Source organism: Bos indicus, chromosome 11, assembly GCF_029378745.1.
Source record: "Bos indicus isolate NIAB-ARS_2022 breed Sahiwal x Tharparkar chromosome 11, NIAB-ARS_B.indTharparkar_mat_pri_1.0, whole genome shotgun sequence".
Classification (NCBI taxonomy): domain Eukaryota; kingdom Metazoa; phylum Chordata; class Mammalia; order Artiodactyla; family Bovidae; genus Bos; species Bos indicus.
Genome location: NC_091770.1, coordinates 93,174,400 through 93,197,506, shown reverse-complemented (window position 1 = coordinate 93,197,506; position 23,107 = coordinate 93,174,400). Strand labels below are relative to the sequence as shown.

The 23,107-nt window shown below is 40.7% G+C and overlaps 1 protein-coding gene and 1 pseudogene across 1 annotated transcript; both read right to left on the bottom strand.

Moving 5' to 3' along the window:
- Positions 1 to 9,128: 9,128 nt before the first annotated feature.
- LOC109565624 (olfactory receptor 1J4-like) lies at positions 9,129 to 10,071 on the bottom strand (annotated as a pseudogene).
- An 8,404-nt stretch (positions 10,072 to 18,475) lies between these two features.
- On the bottom strand, positions 18,476 to 19,414 carry LOC109565623 (olfactory receptor 1J4-like). Its single transcript, XM_070798146.1, has one exon. The coding sequence runs from the start codon at positions 19,412 to 19,414 to the stop codon at positions 18,476 to 18,478; it is 939 nt and encodes a 312-aa protein (XP_070654247.1).
- Positions 19,415 to 23,107: the final 3,693 nt, after the last annotated feature.

The following is a 23,107-nucleotide window of genomic DNA, read 5'->3' as shown; positions in this document are numbered from 1 at the left end:
GGGTGGGAAGATTTGGGAGAATGGCATTGAAACATGTATAATATGTATGAAACGAGTTGCCAGTCCAGGTTCGATGCACAATACTGGATGCTTGAGGCTGGTGCACTGGGACAACCCAGAGGGATGGTATGGGGAGGGAGGAGGGAGGAGGGTTCAGGATGGGGAACAAATGTATACCTGTGGTGGATTCATTTCGATATTTGGCAAAACTAATACAATATTGTAAAGTTTAAAAAAAAAAAAGCTAAACATATACCAAAATAGATAACTAATAAGGACCTACTGCATAGCACAGAGAACTCTACTCAATACTCTGTGATGGCCTATATGGGAAAAGAATCTAAAGCAATGGATATACGTATAACTGATTCACTTTGTTATGCAGCAGGAACTAATATAGCATTGTTAATCAACTATACTCCAATAAAAATTAAAAAAATAAAAGTAGTGAAGTGGGGAAAAAAGTTAAAATATACAGTAAGTTACTTACATATGAACAAGTTCTGTTCTGAGAGTGCCTTTATTAGTTCAATTTGCTCACGAGTCCAACAGAGTTAGCTTAGATACCCAACTAACACAATCAGCTGTAGAGTACAATACTATAATAGGTTTATAATACTTTTCACACAAATAATACATAAAAGACAAACACAAAAAAGCAAAGAAAACATTTTTAATCTTCTAGAACAGTACCTTGAAAAGGGCAATACTACAAATAACAACTTGCACAAAGGGACACATTTGCATCTTTGGAAGTTTGCAATTGAGGTTATTGTACCCAGCATGGGACTAGGTATTTTTCCAGAGAAAAAGAATGTATACATCTATACATAGATTTATACAAGAATGGTCACAACAACTTTATTTAATAGCTAAAACTGGAAATAGCCCATATATCCATCAAAAAAAGCTGTGGTATATCCATGCAATGGAATACTATTTACCAATTTTTATAAATGAACTGTTGATAAACAGTACCACATGAATGAATCTCAAAATACTTACACTGAGGGAAAGAAGGCAGCAAGAAATAAATACAAGCTGTATGATTCCACTTAAATTAATTTCTTTTTTTTTTTTTTCTTTCTTTTTTCTTTAAGTCATTCAATCATGTCCTACTCTTTGTGACCCCATGGACTATACTGCTCCTGGAATTCTCCAGGCCAGAATACTGGAGTGGATAGCCCTTCCCTTCTCTAGGGGATCTTCCCAAGCCAGGGATCGAATCTCGGTCTCCTGCATTGCAGACTTATTCTTTATCAGGTTAGCCACAAGGGAAGCCCAAGAATACTGGAATGGGTAGTCTATCCCTTCTCCAGCAGATCTTCCCAACCCAGGGATTGAACCGGGGTCTCCTGCATTGCAGGCAGATTCTCTACCAACCTAGCTATCAGGGAAGCCCAGAAGATGCAAACTAATCCATGTGACAGAAAAAGATCAGTGTTTCCCCTGAGTACAGATGAGACAAGCAGAGAGAAAAGTAGGGTAGCTGCCAGAATTCATGATCTTCATGATCTGCAGTGATAGTTTTAAAACTAGTCAAATAGTGTACATTAGATATACAAAGTTTATTGTTTATCACTTACTGCAGCTGCTGCTAAGTCACTTCAGTTGTGTCCGACTCTGTGTGACCCCAGAGACAGCAGCCCACCCGTCCCTGTGATTCTCCAGGCAAGAACACCCCCTCCTCAAATCTGGGTGTTTTTAAAGAAACAATTTTTAAAAAGTGTGGCCCTGTTATTTCTCTATTGAATCCCTTTTTATAAGGGTTCTCAAATCCTCAGACTGAAAACCAGAAAGTCTACTATAAAGGTTAATTTTATGTGTCAACTTGGCTAGGCTGCAGGACTTGGATATTTGGTCAAATACAACTTTAGATGTTTCCATGAAGCTATTTTTTGGATGAGGTTAACATTTCAGTGCTCAGACACTGATAAAGCAGATTGTCCTTCATAATGTAGGTGGGTCTCATCCAATCAGCTGATGGCCTTAAGAGAAAAACTGACCCCCCACCCCCCCCCAAAAAAAAGAGGCAAGTCTATTCTCAGACTACTTTCAGACTCAAACTGTAACTTTTCCATGGGTTTCCAGACTGCCAACCGACCCTGCAAACTTTGGACTTGCTAGTGTCTACCATTACATGAAAGTGAAAGTGAAGTTGCTCAGTCTTGTTCGACTCTTTACGACCCCATGGACTGTAGCCTACCAGGCTCCTCCCTCCATGGGATTCTCCAGGCAAGAATACTGGAGGGGATTGCCATTTAGTTCTCCAGGGGATCTTCCCGACCCAGGGATTGAACCCGGGTCTCCCACATTCCAGGCAGACGCTTTAACCTCTGAGCCAATTCCATGAACGAATTCCAATAACACTCTTTCTACACACACACACACACACACACACACACACACACACACCATTCATTCTATTTCCCTAGTGAACCTTGACTAATACACTTGCTATAACCTTAAGTGCCCTACAAATCTGACCCTCTGATATCTCTAAGCTTATTGCCTACCACCTCTACCCAACTCAGCCTGTCCAGCTGCACAGGTCCCTTAATGTCCCTGGAACAGGCCAGGCACCCTCTTACCTCAGAGTATTTCTAGGTGCTGATGTCCATGCTTGGAATACATTTAACCAGATACCCCCATGGCTGGCTTACCTGTCCTCATTAATGTCTTGTTTGCTTGTTATCTTTCCAAGAAGCTCTACCTCCTGGACCATACAATGTTAAATTAGGAACCCCATCCCCAGCATGCTTGCCCTCCCTTTTTATGCCTCCATTATTCACAGAAGTTTTTGCCTACAAGCAAAACTTAGGATTTATTTCAGATGCAAAAACCACCTTCCATAGAGCTCACATTCCAGTAAAGAAGCAATAACAGTTAAAAAATAAGTAAAGCTTATGGTGTGTTAATTCAAAACTGCTGTGGAAAAAAAAAAAGGAGTGTGATGAGCAGAATCAGGAGGGCTGGAATAAAAGGTCTAAAAGGGGATCAATTTTTTAAAATCTGTATTCCCAGAAAGTAGAAAATTGCCTGGTATATACTACCATGCAGTAAATATTTTTGTGTGCAAAAATTGTAAATTTATGCATTTAATTTTTTCCTATTAGAAGTGAGACCTCTGTTTGGGAAAAAGACAACACTCATTTTCCCAGACTAAACTTAATCAGACAGCTGAAGGCTGTTCTCAACACAAAAATTCAATTTAGAGGGAAAAAATTATAGTCTTCCTAGAATGGGGAAATATGGTATTTTGATGGACTACTCTGTGGTTCCCTATTGTCAGAAGCACAGTAAAATTAAAGTTTACTTCAGTTTTAGCAAACCATCAAAAGTAATTTATAACAAGATACTGCATTGAGAAGGTAAGCATTCTGGACTTTACTAAAACTGAACGTGAGAAACATTATATTTGTAGCTCCGGAAAACACTAGAAAAGAAAGAAGAAATATGAAGGTGGTTTATATCTCATTTATTTCAACAGATAGAAACAGCAGATTATAAAGAAACGTTACATCACCTATTACTAAGGAAGGTTCTTTAACCTAGCAAAAGAATATTACACAAAACTTAACTGGTTCTACTTGAGATTCCAAATGTTCACCATAGAAAAGTAAAGTGCCCGAGGCCAGGGGCGGCGGCCAGGAGGAGCAATCCCACATCCAAGGAGCCGTGGCTGCACGGGTGCAGGAGGGCCTAGAGGAGCTATCCCACGTTGAAGGTCAGAAAGGGCGGTGGTGAGGAGATACACCTCGTCCAAGGTAAGGAGCAATGGCTGCGCTTTGCTGGAGCAGCTGTGAAAAGATACCCCAAGCCCAAGGTAAGAGAAACCCAAGTAAGATGGTAGGTGTTGCAAGAGGGCATCAGAGGGCAGACACACTGAAACCATACTCACAGAAAACTAGTCAATCAAATCACACTAGGACCACAGCCTTGTCTAACTCAATGAAGCTAAGCCATGCCCATGGGGCAGCCCAAGATAGGCGGGTCATGGTGGAGAGATCTGACAGAATGTGGTCCACTGGAGAAGGGAATGGCAAACCACTTCAGTATTCTTGCCTCGAGAACCCCATGAACAGTATGAAAAGGCAAAATGATAGGATACTGAAAGAGAAACTCAGGTCTGTAGGGGCCCAATATGCTATTGGAGATCAGTGGAGAAATAACTCCACAAAGAATGAAGGGATGGAGCCAAAGCAAAAATAATACCCAGTTGTGGATGTGACTGGTGATAGAAGCAAGGTCCGATGCCGTAAAGAGCAATATTGCATAGGAACCTGGAATGTCAGGTTCATGAATCAAGGCAAATTGGAAGTGGTCAAACAAGAGATGGCAAGAGTGAATGTCGACATTCTAGGAATCAGAGAACTGAAATGGACTGGAATGGGTGAATTTAACTCAGATGACCATTATATCTACTACTGCGGGCAGGAATCCCTCAGAAGAAATGGAGTGACCATCATGGACAACAAAAGAGTCTGAAATGCAGTACTTGGATGCAATCTCAAAAACGACAGAATGATCTCTGTTCGTTTCCAAGGCAAACCATTCAATATCACAGTAATCCAAGTCTATGCCCCAACCAGTAACGCTGAAGAAGCTGAAGTTGAACGGTTCTATGAAGACCTACAAGACCTTTTAGAACTAACACCCAAAAAGGATGTCCTTTTCATTATAGGGGACTGGAATGCAAAAGTAGGAAGTCAAGAAACACCTGGAGTAACAGGCAAATTTGGCCTTGGAATACAGAATGAAGCAGGGCAAAGACTAATAGAGTTTTCCAAGAAAATGCACTGGTCATAGCAAACACCCTCTTCCAACAGCACAAGAGAAGACTCTACACATGGACATCACCAGATGGTTAACATCAAAATCAGATTGATTCTATTCTTTGCAGCCAAAGATGGAGAAGCTCTATACAGTCAGCAAAAACAAGACCAGGAGCTGACTGTGGCTCAGATCATGAACTCCTTATTGCCAAATTCAGACTGAAATTGAAGAAAGTAGGGAAAACTAGCCCATTCAGGTATGACCTAAATCAAATCCCTTATGATTATACAGTGGAAGTGAGAAATAGATTTAAGGGCCTAGATCTGATAGATAGAGTGCCTGATGAACTATGGGATGAGGTTCGTGACATTGTACAGGAGACAGGGATCAAGACCATCCCCATGGAAAAGAAATGCAAAAAAAGCAAAATGGCTGTCTAGGGAGGCCTTACAAATAGCTGTGAAAAGAAGAGAAGCGAAAAGCAAAGGAGAAAAGGAAAGATATATACATCTGAATGCAGAGTTCCAAAGAATAGCAAGAAGAGATAAGAAAGCCTTCTTCAGGGATCAATGCAAAGAAATAGAGGAAAACAACAGAATGGGAAAGACTAGGGATCTCTTCAAGAAAATCAGAGATACCAAAGGAACATTTCATGCAAAGATGGGCTCGATAAAGGACAGAAATGGTATGGACCTAACAGAAGCAGAAGATATTAAGAAGAGATGGCAAGAATACACAAAAGAACTGTACAAAAAAGATTTTCACAACCCAGATAATCACGATGGTGTGATCGCTGACCTAGAGCCAGACATCCTGGAATGTGAAGTCAAGTGGGCCTTAGAAAGTATCACTATGAACAAAGCGAGTGGGGGTGATAGAATTCCAGTTGAGCTTTTCCAAATCCTGAAAGATGATGCTGTGAAAGTGCTGCACTCAATATGCCAGCAAATTTGGAAAACTCAGCAGTGGCCACAGGACTGGAAAAGGTAAGTTTTCATTCCAATCCCAAGAAAGGCAATGCCAAAGAATGCTCAAACTACCACACAATTGCACTCATCTCACATGCTAGTAAAATAATGCTCAAAATTCTCCAAGCCAGGCTTCAGCAATATGTGAACTGTGAACTTCCTGATGTTCAAGCTGGTTTTAGAAGAGGCAGAGGAACCAGAGATCAAATTGCCAACATCCGCTGGATCATGGAAAAAGCAAGAGAGTTCCAGAAAAACATCTATTTCTGCTTTATTGACTATGCCAAAGCCTTTGACTTTGTGGATCACAAGAAACTGTGGAAAATTCTGAAAGAGATGGGAATACCAGACCACCTGACCTGCCTCTTGAGAAACCTATATGCAGGTCAGGAAGCAACAGTTAGAACTGGACATGGAACAACAGACTGGTTCCAAATAGGAAAAGGAGTACATCAAGGCTATATATTGTCACCCTGCTTATTTAACTTGTATGCAGAGTACATCATGAGAAATGCTGGACTGGAAGAAGCACAAGCTGGAATCAAGATTGCTGGGAGAAATATCAATAACCTCAGATATGCAGATGACACCACCCTTATAGCAGAAAGTGAAGAGGAACTAAAAAGCCTCTTGATGAAAGTGAAAGAGGAGAGTGAAAAAGTTGGCTTAAAGCTCAACATTCAGAAAATGAAGATCATGGCATCTGGTCCCATCACTTCATGGGAAATAGATGGGGAAACAGTGGAAACAGTGTCAGACTTTATTTTTCTGGGCTCCAAAATCACTGCAGATGGTGACTGCAGCCATGAAATTAAAAGATGCTTACTCCTTGGAAGGAAAGTTATGACCAACCTAGATAGCATATTCAAAAGCAGAGACATTACTTTGCCAACAAATGTCCGTCTTGTCAAGGCTATGGTTTTTCCTGTGTTCATGTATGGATGTGAGAGTTGGACTGTTAAGAAGGCTGAGCGCCAAAGAATTGATGCTTTTGAACTGTGGTGTTGGAGAAGACTCTTGAGAGTCCCTTGGATTGCAAGGAGATCCAGCCAGTCCATTCTGAAGGAGATCTGTCCTGGGATTTCTTTGGAAGGAATGATGCTAAAGCTGAAACTCCAGTACTTTGGCCACCTCATGCAAAGAGTTGACTCATTGGAAAAGACTCTGATGCTGGGAGGGACTGGGCGCAGGAGGAGAAGGAGACGACAGAGGATGAGATGGCTGGAGGGAATCACTGACTCGATGGACGTGAGTCTGAGTGAACTCTGGGAGTTGGTGATGGACAGGGAGGCCTGGCGTGCTGCAATTCATGGGTCGCAAAGAGTTGGACATGACTGAGAGACTAATCTGATCTGATCTAATAACATATTTGAGAATCCTGACCATCTACCACCTCCGGGTCAGAAACTCAGGACATGAAAACGTATACTACTACTAAGTCGCTTCAGTTGTGTCCACTCTCTGCAACCCCACAGACGGCAGCCCACCAGGGTCCCCGGTCCATGGGATTCTCCAGGCAAGAACAGTGGAGTGGGTTGCCATTTCCTTCTCCAATGCATGAAAGTGAAAAGTGAAAGTGAAGTCACTCAGTTGTGCCCGACTCTTAGAGATCCCATGGACTGCAGCCCACCAGGCTCCTCCATCCATGGGATTTTCCAGGCAAGAGTACTGGAGTGGGGTGCCTTCGCCTTCTTCTTGAAAATGTATAGCTTGGTCCAAAATAGAATTGTGTTTCATGCCTCTTTTAGTTTAGTTTAGTTCAGTCACTCAGTCGTGTCCGACTCTTTGTGACCCCATGAACTGCAACACAACAGGCCTCCCTGTCCATCACCAACTCCCAGAGTTCACTCAGACTCACATCCGTAGAGTCGGTGATACCATCCAGCCATCTCATCCTCTGTCGTCCCCTTCTCCTCCTGCCCCCAATCCCTCCCAGCATCAGAATCTTTGCCAATGAGTCAACTCTTTGCATGAGGTGGCCAAAGCACTGGAGTTTCAGCTTTAGCATCATTCCTTCCAAAGAAATCCCAGGACTGATCTCCTTTAGAATGGATTGGTTGGATCTCCTTGCAGTCCAAGGGACTCTCAAGAGTCTTCTCCAACACCACAGTTCAAAAGCATCAATTCTTCAGTGCTCAGCCTTCTTCACAGTCCAACTCTCACATCCATACATGAACACAGGAAAAACCATAGCCTTGACTAGATGGACTGGAAATTTGCTGGCAAAGTAGTGTCTCTGCTTCTGAATATGCTATTTAGGTTGGTCATAACTTTCCTTCCAAGGAGTAAGCGTCTTTTAATTTCATGGCTGCAGTCACCATCTGCAGTGATTTTGGAGCCCCGAAAAATAAAGTCTGACACTGTTTCCACTGTTTCCCCATCTATTTCCCATGAAGTGATGGGACCAGATGCCATGATCTTCATTTTCTGAATGTTGAGCTTTAAGCCAACTTTTTCACTCTCCTCTTTCACTTTCATCAAGAGGCTTTTTAGTTCCTCTTCACTTTCTGCCATAAGGGTGGTGTCATCTGCATATCTGAGGTTATTGATATTTCTCCCGGCAATCTTGATTCCAGCTTGTGCTTCTTCCAGCCCTAAGTTTTTCATGATGTACTCTGCATACAAGTTAAATAAGCAGGGTGACAATATACAGCCTTGACATACTCCTTTTCCTATTTGGAACCAGTCTGTTGTTCCATGTCCAGTTCTAATTGTTGCTTCTTGACCTGCATATAGGTTTCTCAAGAGGCAGGTCAGGTGGTCTGGTATTCCCATCTCTTTCAGAATTTTCCACAGTTTCTTGTGATCCACAACGTCAAAGGCTTTGGCATAGTCAATAAAGCAGAAATAGGTGTTTTTCTGGAACTCTCTTCCTTTTCCAATGATCCAGCGGATGTTGGCAATTTGATCACTGGTTCCTCTGCCTTTCCTAAAACCTTCTCGAACATCTGGAAGTTCATGGTTCATGTATCATGCCTCTAATCTTAGCCTAAAACAAACCTGGTTTCATCGTTAAAACAGAAGTATAAAATATCAGCATCATGTTTTCCTTTTGAGAGTGATGGTTGGTGTGTGTTGTTATCTTCAGTCTTTTTTCAGGAAGATAAAACAACAGTGCAGCATATTCAGAACAATAATTCACATATGTAACTATTAAGGAGTTGGGGGCTTTGAAGACCACACGTTGCATGTGTGCTGTAGGCAATGCCACGAATAAATGTGCAATAGATATGACTAAAGTGAAAGGAATTCATCCAATAACATTGTGACCACTTAGAGGACAGTTGGGAAGATGCTAGAGACATGTGTGGTCAACACACAACTTTTCAAGAGGGTATATCTGACAAGGTCAGTGGGTGACATAAGAACATGTTTAGGTGATTCTCACTGGATGAGAAAGTTATTTCTTCTGAAAAGAAATCCCAGAGCCAATTTCATGTCTCTGTTCCTTAGGCTGTAGATGAAGGGGTTTAGCATTGGGGTCACCAGTGTGTACATCAGTGAGGCAATCATGTCTTTGTCTTTGGACTTGCCTGATGAAGTGGAAAAGTACAGTGCCATAATGGTTCCATAGAATAGAGACACCACAGAGAGGTGGGAGCCACAGGTGGACAGGGCTTTGCAGATCCCCTTTGTAGAAGGGACCCTCAGGATGGAGACCCCAATGAGACCATAAGAGACCAGGATGCCACTCAGTGGAAGAATAAACAACTGCAGTCCCTGCAGTGAATATGACCAGCTCATTGACAGAGGTGTCTGAGCAGGAGAGCTTGAGCAGGGCAGCAAGGTCACAGAAGAAATGTGGGATGATGTTGTCTTCACAGAAGGACAGCTGCGCCAGGAGGATGGTGTGGGACAGGGCAATGACACAAGAGAGGAGCCAAGATCCAGCCAGCAGAAACATACACAGCCCCTCCCTCATGATGGTGGTGTAGTGGAGAGGGTGACAGATGGCCACGTACCTGTCATAAGCCATCACTACAAGAAGAAGGTTATCAATGCAGCCAAAAAGTAGGAAAAAATGCATCTGTGCTATGCACCCTGCATAGGGGATGGATTGATCCTGGGTTTGCATGTTTATCAGCATCTTAGGGATGGTGACAGATGAGAAGGAGATGTCAGTGAAGGCCAAGTGGCTGAGGAAGAAGTACATGGGTGTGTGGAGGCGAGGGTCCAGCCTGATGAGCAGGAGGATGAGCAGGTTGCCCAGCACCATGGTCAGGTACACGCCCAGGAACAGGGCGAAGAACACGCCCTGCTGCTTTGGCTGGATGGGGAGCCCCAGGAGGAGGAACTCGGACACATGGCTCTGATTCTCAAGTCTCATGCTCTTCTTATCTCTGCTGGGAATGAATGAAAGTAGGAAATGTCAGGAACTTAGACATACTGAGCATAGCAATTACCATACATTACAAATTTCTCCCAGTGGCTGTGTCAATATACAGACAAATCTCACTGTATTTTGCTCACACATTGAGGCTCATCCAGTCTGGGGAGAACAATGAAAATGTGATGTATCTGAACACTGACACATTCACTTCGAGACATCAATCAAACATCAATAAAGCAAACATCAATCAAACTCTTCAATGGAAATCAGGAGAGTTTATTTTTTTAACATAGTGGAGACACAGTGAGAGACATTAGGAGAATAATAAATAAGACACAGTCTCTTCTATAACTTTATAGCCAGACTGCTGCTTATGTGTTTGTGTCTGTCTTGCACACAAATGCATACCACACAGACATACATATTATAGCAGTTCCTCAGAAACTTAAAACATAGAATATGATCCAGAAACTTCACTTCTAATAATATATCCAAAAGAATTGAAAGCAGAGGCCAAAGAGATATTAGTATACATATGCATAAAACAGCATTACTCACAGTAGCTGAAAGATGGAAACAATCTGTGTTCATTGACAAATGAATGGATAAACAAAATGTGGCCTTTACATACAATGGAATATTATTCAGCCTTAAAAAAGAAAGAAATCCTGACACATGCTACAACAAGACGTTGACGACATTATGCTAAGTAAAATCAGCCAGTCACAAAAGTGTAAATACTATATGATTCCACTTATATGAGACCTTAGAATAGTCATATTTATAGAGACAAAAAGTAGAATGGTGGTTGGTGGTTGCCAGGGACTTGTGTGGGAGAGAAAAGTGAGGAATTATTATTCAGTGGAAACAGAGATTCAGTTTAGAAAGTTAAAAAAGTTCTAGATTTGCATTTCTCTGATAATGAGTGATGTTGAGCATCTTTTCATGTGTTTGTTAGCCTTCTGTATGTCTTCTTTGGAGAAATGTCTATTTAGTTCTTTGGACCATTTTTTGATTGGGTCATTTATTTTTCTGGAATTGAGCTGTAGGAGTTGCTTGTATATTTTTGAGATTAGTTGTTTGTCAGTTGCTTCATTTGCTATTATTTTCTCCCATTCTGAAGGCTGTCTTTTCACCTTGCTTATAGTTTCCTTTGATGTGCAGAAGCTTTTAAGGTTAATTAGGTCCCATTTGTTTATTTTTGCTTTTATTTCCAATATTCTGGGAGGTGGATCATAGAGGATCCTGCTGTGATGTATGTCAGAGAGTGTTTTGCCTATATTCTCCTCTAGGAGTTTTATAGTTTCTGGTCTTATGTTTAGATCTTTAATCCATTTTGAGTTAACATCACTCATTACCAGAGAAATGCAAATCAAAACCACGATGAGGTACCATTTCACGCCAGTCAGAAGGGCTGCGATCCAAAAGTCTACAAGCAATAAATGCTGGAGAGGGTGTGGAGAAAAGGGAACCCTCTTACACTGTTGGTGGGAATGCAAACTAGTACAGCCACTATGGAGAACAGTGTGGAGATTCCTTAAAAAACTGGAAATAGAACTGCCTTATGATCCAGCAATCCCACCGCTGGGCATACACACTGAGGAAACCAGATTTGAAAGAGACACGTGTACCCCAATGTTCATCGCATCACTGTTTATAATAGCCAGGACAAGGAAGCAACCTAGATGTCCATCAACAGATGAATGGATAAGAAAGTGGTGGTACATATACACAATGGAGTATTACTCAGCCATTAAAAAAAATACATTTGAATCAGTTCTAATGAGGTGGATGAAACTGGAGCCTATTATACAGAGTGAAGTAAGCCAGAAAGAAAAACACCAATACAGTATACTAACGCATATGTATGGAATTTAGAAAGATGGTAACAATAACCCTGTATATGAGACAGCAAAAGAGACACTGATGTATAGAACAGTCTTTTGGACTCTGTGGGAAAGGGAGAGGGTGGGATGATTTGGGAGAATGGCATTGAAATACGTATAATATCATATATGGAACTAGTCGCCAGTCCAGGTTCAATGCACGATACTGGATGCTTGGGGCTGGTGCACTGGGATGACCCAGAGGGATGGTATGGGGAGGGAGGAGGGAGGAGGATTCAGGATGGGGAACACATGTATACCTGTGGCGGATTCATTTCGATATTTGGCAAAACCAATACAATATTGTTAAGTTTAAAAATAAAATAAAATTAAAAAAAAAAGTTCTAGAGGTGGATGGTGGTGATGATTGTACCACAAGGTGAATGTACTTAATGTCACTGAACTGTACACTTAAAAACCATCGAAATGGTAATTTTTATGTTATATATATATGTTTACCACAATAAAAAATGTCTACGTTCAAAAATATGCCACAAGGGATAGTAAAGCATTGACTAAAGAGAAGCAGTCAAAGGAGTGTGACCCCAAAACTAAATAAATCAATTAATTATTTAGACAGGATGAATGACCAAAATCCCAGGTCAGGAACTAATGATAACAAAGATATGAGGAGGCCATCAAGAAAGAACCATGGTCTCTGAAGATGAACACATCCACAGCACTTGACTCACTGCAATTTTAATAAATTTGCCAATATATGCTAATAACTGCCATCATAAATCTGCCAATGCAGATTGCCAAATAACTGCCAATGCAGGAGACAGAGGAGATGCCAGTTCAATCCCTGGGTCAGGAAGATCTCCTGGAGGAGGAAAAGGCAACCCACTCCAGTATTCTTGCATGGAGAATCCCATGGACAGAGGAGTCTGGGGGGCTACAGTCCATGGGGTCACAAAGATTTGGACATGACTGAGCAAATGAGTACACTCACACACAATTGCCCTCATACATACCACTGTCTCTCTCTTCCCTTCCATCTCCAGTGTTTTTAAATGCTTGAGTGAGCTCTGCACATACAACCAAAGTGAGTGACATGAGAATTTGCTCAATGTGTGGCCAGAGATCCATGACATTACAGATGTTGTAGGACCTAGAAGTTGTATCAGAATTCACAGTCATCGGGTTAACTAGACAAGATTCCAGAATTGACTCCACCATGTCCCCCAAAGTGGAAATAATGGAAATAATTAAATGTCGATGAAGAAAACTTGGGGCTCTGGAGAAGTTTGATATCTTTAAGCCACCAGGATGAACTGCCACAAACTTAGCATAAAGAGGACTTTGTTTAGAGCTGCCTGTTTACGTCCTGAAGCAAGAGAAGAGTCAGGCTGCAAGACTATCTTCCCAGGTCAAATGCAAACACGTTTCTGAGTCACTCACTTAGCCCACTCTGCTCTACACCCATTCAAGGAAAGAATTAGATTGTGAGGGTGCTGTACACAAAAACAGACACACAGAGTAACAAAGTGCCTTTTTTGGACCATCTCTGACTTATCTTAGACAAAAGTGTAGAGCTTTTTATGGATTCAGACCAACTTACACACAACTTTAAAATGAAATACTTTGTCATTACACAACTTGAAAATCATGAAAACAAAACCCTTCTACACTGTTGGTGTGGATGTAAGTGGTACGGCTACTATGGAAAACAGTATGGGGTGTCTCCAAAAACATTAAAAACAGAACTACCATATGATCCAGCGATCCCACCTCTGAGTATATATCAGAAAGAATAGAAATCAGGATCTCAAAGATATTTCTACATTCCCATGTGTATTGCAGTACTATTCATGATAGTTAAGTTATGGAAACAACCTGAATGTCCATTGACAGGTGAATGGATAAAGAAAATATGGCATAGACATACAATGTAATATTATTTTGCCCTTAAAAAAGGAAATTCTGAGATTTTTTACAATGGGGATGAACCTGGAAAACATGCTAAGTGAAATAAGCCAATCTTACAAGGAAAATTACTGCATGATTTCAGTTTAAGAAATTCACTGAAGCAGAGAATAAATGGAGATTATCAAGCGCTGGAGAGGAAAGGAGCGGAAAATGTAGTGTTGTTATTCAATTGATATCAAGTCTCGTTTATGCAAAATGAATCAGTTCTAGAGTCCTGCTATACAGCACATTGCTAGAGTCAAAAATTCTGTATTGTGCACTTAAAAACTCATTAAAGAGTTTTCATTACCACTTTGTGGCCACAAAGTGGTAATGAAAACTGTGTTAAGTTTTCTACCACAAAAAAGGGACATGAGGAAGTTTTTAGAGGAGATAAACATGTCAATTACTTGATTGTGGTGATGACTTCACATATGTGTGTGTATATGTCCAAACTCCTCAGATTGTATACATTCAATATGTACAGTATTGTATAACCATCACACCAAAAAATCTGTTTTAAACAAACATGCTAAGACTACATCCAGGCAGCTCACAAATCAAACACACACATAGAGAAACTCCACTACACACACTGAATCACATATAGTCAAACCCAACACACAAATAGGAGAAGGCAATGGCAATCCACTCCAGTGTTCTTGCCTGGAGAATCCCAGGGATGGGGGAGCCTGGAGGGCTGCTGTCTATGGGGTCTCACAGAGTCAGACACAACTGGAGCGACTTAGCAGCAGCAGCAACACAGAGATAACTTACACACACCCACACAAGCACACACCCATGCAGTGCAGGAGAATCCCAGCCCTTCATGGTCTGTTATCAGCCCGTTATAGGACTTTCTATTGCGGATATGTACCACAGCTTTCTTATCCATTCATTTGCTGGTGGACATCTAGGTTGCTTCCATGTCCTGGCTATTATAAACAGTGCTGCGATGAACACTGGGGTACACGTGTCTCTTTCCCTTCTGGTTTCCTGAGTGTGTATGCCCAGCAGTGGGATTGCTGGATCATAAGGCAGTTCTATTTCCAGTTTTTTAAGGAAATCTCCACACTGTTCTCCACAGTGGCTGTACTAGTTTGCATTCCCACCAACAGTGTAAGAGGGTTCCCTTTTCTCCACACCCTCTCCAGCATTTATTGCTTGTAGACTTTTGGATCGCAGCCATTCTGACTGGCGTGAAATGGTACCTCATAGTGGTTTTGATTTGCATTTCTCTGATAATGAGTGATGTTGAGCATCTTTTCATGTGTTTGTTAGCCATCTGTATGTCTTCTTTGGAGAAATGTCTATTTAGTTCTTTGGCCCATTTTTTGATGGGGTCATTTATTTTTCTGGAGTTGAACTGTAGGAGTTGCTTGTATATTTTTGAGATTAGTTGTTTGTCAGTTGCTTCATTTGCTATTATTTTCTCCCATTCTGAAGGCTGCCTTTTCACCTTGCTAATAGTTTCCTTTGTTGTGCAGAAGCTTTTAAGTTTAATTAGGTCCACATTTGTTTATTTTTGCTTTTATTTCCAATATTCTGGGAGGTGGGTTATAGAGGATCCTGCTGTGATGTATGTCAGAGAGTGTTTTGCCTATATTCTCCTCTAGGAGTTTTATAGTTTCTGGTCTTACGTTTAGATCTTTAATCCATTTTGAGTTTATTTTTGTGTATGGTGTTAGATGGTGGAAATATTCAAACATCTGCTTTGTCCAATACAGTAGCACTAACCTCATGTGACTACCAGAGACTTGAAATAAGGCTAGTACAAGTAAAGAACCAAGTTTTTAATTTTAGGTAATTTTAATTTATTTTAATTTTATGGCCACCTGTGGTTGGTAGCACCATTTAGTCAGTGTGTGCACCAGTGAACACATGGTTGTACCAGCAATGTAAACATACCTTGTCTCTCTCTTTCTCCTAGTCTTCACATCAATGCACATATCTAGGGAAAGAGATGCTTCCCCACCTTGCTCAGACTGATGTTGATGCTTGCTGGTTCAGGCTGCTACCTAAATACCCATCTCTTGTACCTCCATGACCTAAGGATCTTTAGCACCTTCCATGCCTGACTATAAGAACTAGAACAATGAGCAGGAAGATTCATTTTTATCAATAAGAGTAAGGCCCTAGGGACTCAGCCCCAAGCTTCTTGTTAGAAAAGAATCCAACTGAGCTAATTGGCAAATTTCTTGCCTTTTTCTTAAGATGGATCCTTGCAGAGACCAAAGGGTTGAGCCACAGGAGTCCTGGGAGAAGGCGTCCCTAATGTCACTGACATGTTAGCTACTCCTCTGCCTGCTCATGAGGATAAGGAGAGGAGAATGCCCTTGACATTTGAAGAACTCAGCAATGGATTCTGCCTCCCCATATATCACAGTAAGGTCCAGAGAGAGCAGTATTAGCCCTTGAGATCCCCACACCACTGATTGTGTGGAATGGGAACCGATAAATTTCAGTCTGTTTAGACATATTAAAGCCCACGAGCTCAAGTTGATTTATGTCCAGTTCTAGCTTGACACCATAGACTTCTTTCCAGCCTCTCCTTTTCCATGTACATGGCATCTTTCCCCAACTGATGAATTACTTCCTTTTCCAGAATCAGTTCAGTTCAGTTCAGTCGCTCAGTCGTGTCCAACTCTTTGCGACCCCATGAATCACCGCACTCTAGGCCTCCCTGTCCATCACCAACTCCCGGAGTTCACTCAGACTCAATAGGTTTATTTATTTGCTAAATCTTTGAATACAGGTAATGTCACTTGAACTTAAACCACTGTTAATGACAGACTAACTTCAGCTCAAACCTTGCTTAATTTTTTCTTCACTGTGAGAGTAGTTTATAGACAAAATTCTGTGTTTAATTATTATTTGATTATTTTATCCCCCCCCCCCTTAGTCAGATTATGGTATTAATTTGAAACATAGTTAGGCGCATTTTTTTGTTTTCTACTTTGCTTTATTCTCCATCATCTTCTATTTATTTTTAGTAGGTAAATGGTAACATCATCAAACTATACAAATAAATATACTATCACTCCATCTTTTCCTATCCCATACCCACCCAACTTCTGTAGGTAAACAGTTTCATTAGCTTCTGATTTATTCTTTGTGTGCTTTTTCTTGCTTAGTGGGAAGTTACATGTATATGTTATTTTCCCTTTACTTTTACACAAGAAGTAGCATGCTATAGATGCTGTCTTATATATTTCTTTTTTCATTAAATAATATAGCTTGGAAATCCTTCCACACTGATTCATAGATATATTTGTCATTATTTTTTCATAGCTTTGAAGGGCTCAATTGCATGATGTTCCACAAAGTTTCCTTTTGAAGCCCTAGAATAAGACAGCAGTGATAAATATACCAAATGCCATCTAACTGTATACCTCAAATGATTAAAATGGTAAATTTCAGGTTTTATGCATTATACTACAATAAAAGATTTTTTAAAGAAAAAGCAATACACAGTCTCTACATAAAGTACAGAAAAGAATTATAAATTAATAATGATATATGATTAATAGGTTAGCAGAGGGGAAATGGAATAATAAGATATATATTTAATTAATCAAAAGGGAGTAGAAGACAATAAATATGAAATCAGATATCTCAACTAGAAGACATGTAGAAATGCAGGGATTTCCTTGGTGGTCTGTTGGTTAGGATTCTATGCCACCAATGTGGGGAGCATAGATTCAATGATCTCTGGTTAGGGAACTAGGATCCTGCATGCCACATAGTGCGGCAAAAAAAAAAAAAAAAAAAAAAAACCAAATAGAAAAAAACATATAGAAATATGAAAAATATAACTTCAAGTACATTCTGATTAGATTAGATGAGATGTTAAGAGAGAAGTTCTCCAGAAATGATTGCCAGTCTACATAAAAGAGCAAACCCCAATTTCACACTGTTAACCACTGACACTTTACAGATAGAAGAACATAACAAAGTTTAAAGTGATGGAAAAAGTACCATGTAAACACTAACAAAAAGAAAGCTAGTATATCTATACTAACATCAGAAGAAGTAAATGAGACGTTAAGTTGGGAGCCATTGCTAAAGAGAAATGTCTCTTAATTATAAATGTAGCGGTATACTGTTAAATGAATAAAAATGGCTCTCTATTGTAGGGGAGACTTGCTTTGTAGCATTTGCCGATTTCCATAGTGTAATTATCCCCATTATGGCTGATTTCAATCCACCAGCATGTTGTCATTGAATATGGAGTTGAAAAGAGACGTTCACAATCAGCTTGAAGCCAATGCATCCAATTTCAGCACACCTTACAGGGAAGAATTAGCCCACCAGGAGTAGATCATGATGCTAAATCTGTGTGTCCTCAACAACACAATATAAAAATGTTTTGCATAACATTTTCCCACATATTTTATGAGAGATGAGGAACAAACAGAAAAAATTGAAGATAAAGAATATTTAAGAGTCCAAGTAACAAACTGGACTTTGTTGGCATATTAACAGCACTACAACATGACAGCAGAATGTATATTCATTTGAAGTTACACAAAGTTGCCAACCATACAATAATTTTAGGAGATATATCTCACTGTGCTCATGGCTGCAATAAGAGGATTTAGCGACTGTCATTTCAAGAAGTTAGCCCTACTGAGAAATATTTCTAGGGCTTGTTTTATGTCTCTGTTTCTGAGGCTATAGATAAAGGGGTTCAGCATGGGAGTAACTACTGCATATATGACTGAAGCAACTATATATTTGTCATTGGAGTCCCATAATGAGGAGAAAAAGTAAGCACCAGCAAGTGTCCCATAGTATAAAGATACTACAAAGAGGTGGGAGCCACAAGTGGAGAAGGCTTTAAAGAGTCTCTTAGTGGAGGGGACCCTCAGGATGATGGTCCCTATATGAACATATGAGCCCAAGATGATACTCAGAGGCAAGGTGAACAGCATTCCTCCTTCAGTAAAGATGACCAGCTCATTGATGGAAATGTCTGAGCAGCTCATCTTCAGGAGGGAAGGGAGATCACAGAAGAAGTTGCGGATAGTATTTTCAGCACAGAAAGACAGTTGGACCAAGAGGAGGGTGTGCAACAGGGCATGGATACAACAGAAGAACCAGGACACAGCTACCAATGAGATACACAGCTCCTGCCTCATGACAGTGGTGTAGTGAAGTGGCTGGCATATGGCCACGTACCTGTCATATGCCATCACTGCAAGAAGGAAGTTGTCAAAACAGCCAAAAAGTATGAAAAAATACATCTGGGAAATGCACTCCACGTAGAGGATGGATTGTTGCTGAGTATGCATGTTCATCAGCATCTTAGGGATGGTAACAGAGGAAAAGGAGACATCAGTGAAGGCCAAGTGGCTGAGGAAGAAATACATGGGGGTGTGGAGGCGAGCATCCAGCCTGATGAGCAGGATGATGAGCAGGTTGCCCAGCACCGTGGTCAGGTACATGCCCAGGAACAGGGCGAAGAACACGCCCTGCTGCTCTGGCTGGATGGGGAGCCCCAGGAGGAGGAACTTGGATGTGCTGCTCTGGTTCTCCCTCTTCATTCTCTTCTTAATTTCTGCTGAAAAGTGGAGAATGTGGGAAATGTCAGTGAACATTCCATAATATCATAATGTCCTTTTTAGTATGAAAATTCTTACTTTTTGCTACCTTTCTCTTTATTTCTCCTAATTGTTGGTGAATGAATCAGTCTGTCCCATTCTGGCTTTCTTAATGCATCACACCCTCACATTAAGCAAGTCTCTTTCCAAAAAAAAAAAAAAAAACAACAAAGGATATTATTCTTTATTCAATAAATATTTATCAGAAAACAGCTTCATCCCATATTAAGCACACAATAATGAACAAGACATGAGAAGTCTCCAGAGTTTAGGGAGTTTGCACCTTTATATTAAGCGGGGTTCAAACCTCTGTAGTTTACTAGGATCAAAAACGTGAATGGAAAGACTGCTTTACACAGATGTATAGAACAGTCTTTTGGACTTTGTAGGAGAGGGCGAGGGTGGGATGATTTGGGAGAATGGCATTGAAACATGTATAATATCATATGTGAAACGAATTGCTAGTCTAGATTCGATGCATGATACAGGCTGCTCGGGGCTGGTGCACTGGGATGACCCAGATGGATGGTATGGGGAGGGAGGTGGGAGGGGGGTTCAGTATGGGGAACACATGTACATCCGTGGCGGATTCATGTTGATGTACGGCAAAACCAATACAATATTGTAAAGTAATTAGCCTCCAATTAAAATAAATAAATTTATATTAAAAAAAGTGAATGGAAATAAAAACAAAAGTAAACAAGTGGGACCTAATTAAACTTTAAAGGTTTTGCACAGCAAAGGAAACTATAAACAAGGTGAAAAGACAACCCTCAGAATGGGAGAAAATAATAGCAAGTGAAACAACTGACAAAGGATTAATTTCAAAATTATAGAAGCAGCTCATACAAATCCATACCAGAAAAACAACCCAATCAAAAAATGGACAAAAGACCTAAACAGACATTTCTCCAAAGAAGACATACAGATGGCTAATAAACACATGAAAAGATGCTCAACATTGCTCACTATTAGAAAAATGCAAATCAAAACTATAATGAAATATTACCTCACACTGGTCAGAATGGCCATCATCGAAAAAAATCTATAAACAATAAATGCTGGAGAGGGTGTGGAGAAAAGGGAACCCTCTCACACTGTTGGTGCGAATGCAAATTGATACAGCCACTATGGGGAACAGCATGGGGATTCCTTAAAAAACTAGAAATAAGACCACCATAAGACATATACCCTGAGCAAACCAAAATTGAAAAAGACACATGTAACCCAATGTTCATTGCAGCTGTATTTACAATAGCTAGGACATGGAAGCAACCTAGATGTCCATCAACAGATGAATGGATAAAGAAGCTATGGTACATATATACAAAGCAATATCACTCAGCCTTAAAAACGAATGCATTTGAGTCAGCCCTGATGAGGTGGATGAACCTAGAGCCTATTATACAGAGTGAAGTAAGTCAGAAAGAAAAACAATCATCATATACTAATGCATATATGTGGAATCTAGAAAGATGGTACTGATGAGCCTATTTTCAGAGCAGCAGGAGAAGGGCATGGCAACCCACTCCAGTATTCTTGCCTGGAGAATCCCATGGACAGAGGAGCCTGATGGGCTATAGTCCATGGGGTCACAAAGAGTCGGACATGACTGAGCAACTATACACAGCACAGCACAGTGGAAATACAGATGTTGAGAACAGAATTATGGACATGGCTGGGGGTGGGGAGAAGGAGAAGGTGGGAGGTAGGATGAGAGTAACATGGAAACACACATTCAGTTCAGTTCAGTTCATTTCAGTCACTCAGTCGTGTCCAACTCTTTGCGACCCCATGAATTGCAGCACGCCAGGCCTCCCTGTCCATCACCAACTCCCGGAGTTCACTCAAACTCATGTCCATCAAGTCAATGATGCCATCCAGCCATCTTATCCTCTGTCGTCCCCTTCTCCTCCTGCCCCCAATCCCTCCCAGCATCAGGGTCTTTTCCAATGAGTCAACACTTCACATGAGGTGGCCAAAGTATTGGAGTTTCAGCTTCAACATCAGTCCTTCCAATGACACCCAGGACTGATCTCCTTTAGGATGGACTGGTTGGATCTCCTTGCAGTCCAAGGGACTCTCAAGAGTCTTCTCCAACACCACAGTTCAAAAGCATCAATTCTTCGGCACTCAGCTTTCTTCACAGTGCAACTCTCACATCCATACATGACCACTGGAAAAACCATAGCCTTAACTAGACAGACCTTTTGTTGGCAAGGTAATATCTCTGCTTTTCAATATGCTATCTAGGTTAGTCATGACTTTCCTTCCAAGGAGTAAGCGTCTTAATTTCATGGCTGCAATCACCATCTGCTGTGATTTTGGAGCCCCCAAAAAATAAAGTCTGACACTGTTTCATATGTAAAATAGATAGCCAATGGAAATTTGCTGTATGACTCAGGGAACTCAAACCAAGCCTTGGTCACAACCTAGAAGGGTGGGAGGGGACATGGATATACCCATGGCTGATTCATCTTGATATTTGGTAGGAACAATGCAATACTGTAAAACAATTATTCTTCAATTAAAAATAAATAAATATGTTAAAAAACGTGAAAAGGGCACCAGGTCAGAGGTATCAGTCATTTCCTCATCAAAAGGATGTGCGAGTCCCTAAACTGAAAGAGAATTGCTAAAGCTTTGTCATGGGCTTTCAGTATAATTGGCTGCCTTCTTCTTGCTTTGAGTCACCTAAAATTCCCTGTTATCAAAAAGTGTCCAGGGACTTCCCTAGTGGTCCAGTGGCCAAGACTCCACTCTACCAATTCAGGGGGCCTGGGTCCAATCCCTGGTCAGGGAACTTGATCCCACATGCCTCATCAAAGAGTTCACATGCCACAACTAAAGAAAAAATCCCACATGCCACAACTAAAAGGTCCTGCATGCTGCAACCAAGACCCAGCACAGCTATGTAAATTACAAACAAAAAACGTGGTCTCCAAACCAACAACAACAGTACCAAGCACTGTTCCAAGTGTTTTACATGTACTTTCAAATGAAATCTTCATGATAACTCTAACAAATGAGTATTATTAAACACATTTTAATCATAAGAAAGCAGAAGTATGTAACATTTACTTTGCTTTTTATTTTTTGGCTGCTCTGGGTCTTTGTTGCAGTTGGCGTGCAGACTTGGTTTCCTGGCAGCATATGGGATCTTAGTTCCCTGATCTGGGATCGAACCTGCATCTCCTGCACTAGAAGGCAGATTCTTATCCACTGGACCACTGAGGAAGTCTCAAGTGTGCATTACTTAAATGTGCAAAGATACACACCATTAAGTGCAACAGATGGAATCACAGCATTTGTCTCTCTGTCCAGAATCCATCTCTTAACCACTCTGCATAGAAAGTATATCCTCATTAATTAGAATTTTCAGAGAAGCTATGTTATGTTAGCTACCTTTCTCTAATATGTTCCTAACTCAAAGAAAAATTTACCACTCATATTTACATATTATACAGTTTACAAAGGACTTTTACATGGATTTTAACCTCTCAAAGCAATAATTATATATTTAGGGACTGCTTAACATTTACACAAGGCAAATGTTATGTCCTCATCTTATAGATGTGAAAACTGAAGCTAAAGAGATAAATGACTTACCTAAGGTGATTCAGCTCTTTCATGGTG

Coding starts and splice junctions, on each gene's coding strand:
- LOC109565623 (XM_070798146.1), bottom strand. CDS start 19,414: ATGAAGAGGGAGAACCAGAGCAGCACATCCAAGTTCCTCCTCCTGGGG.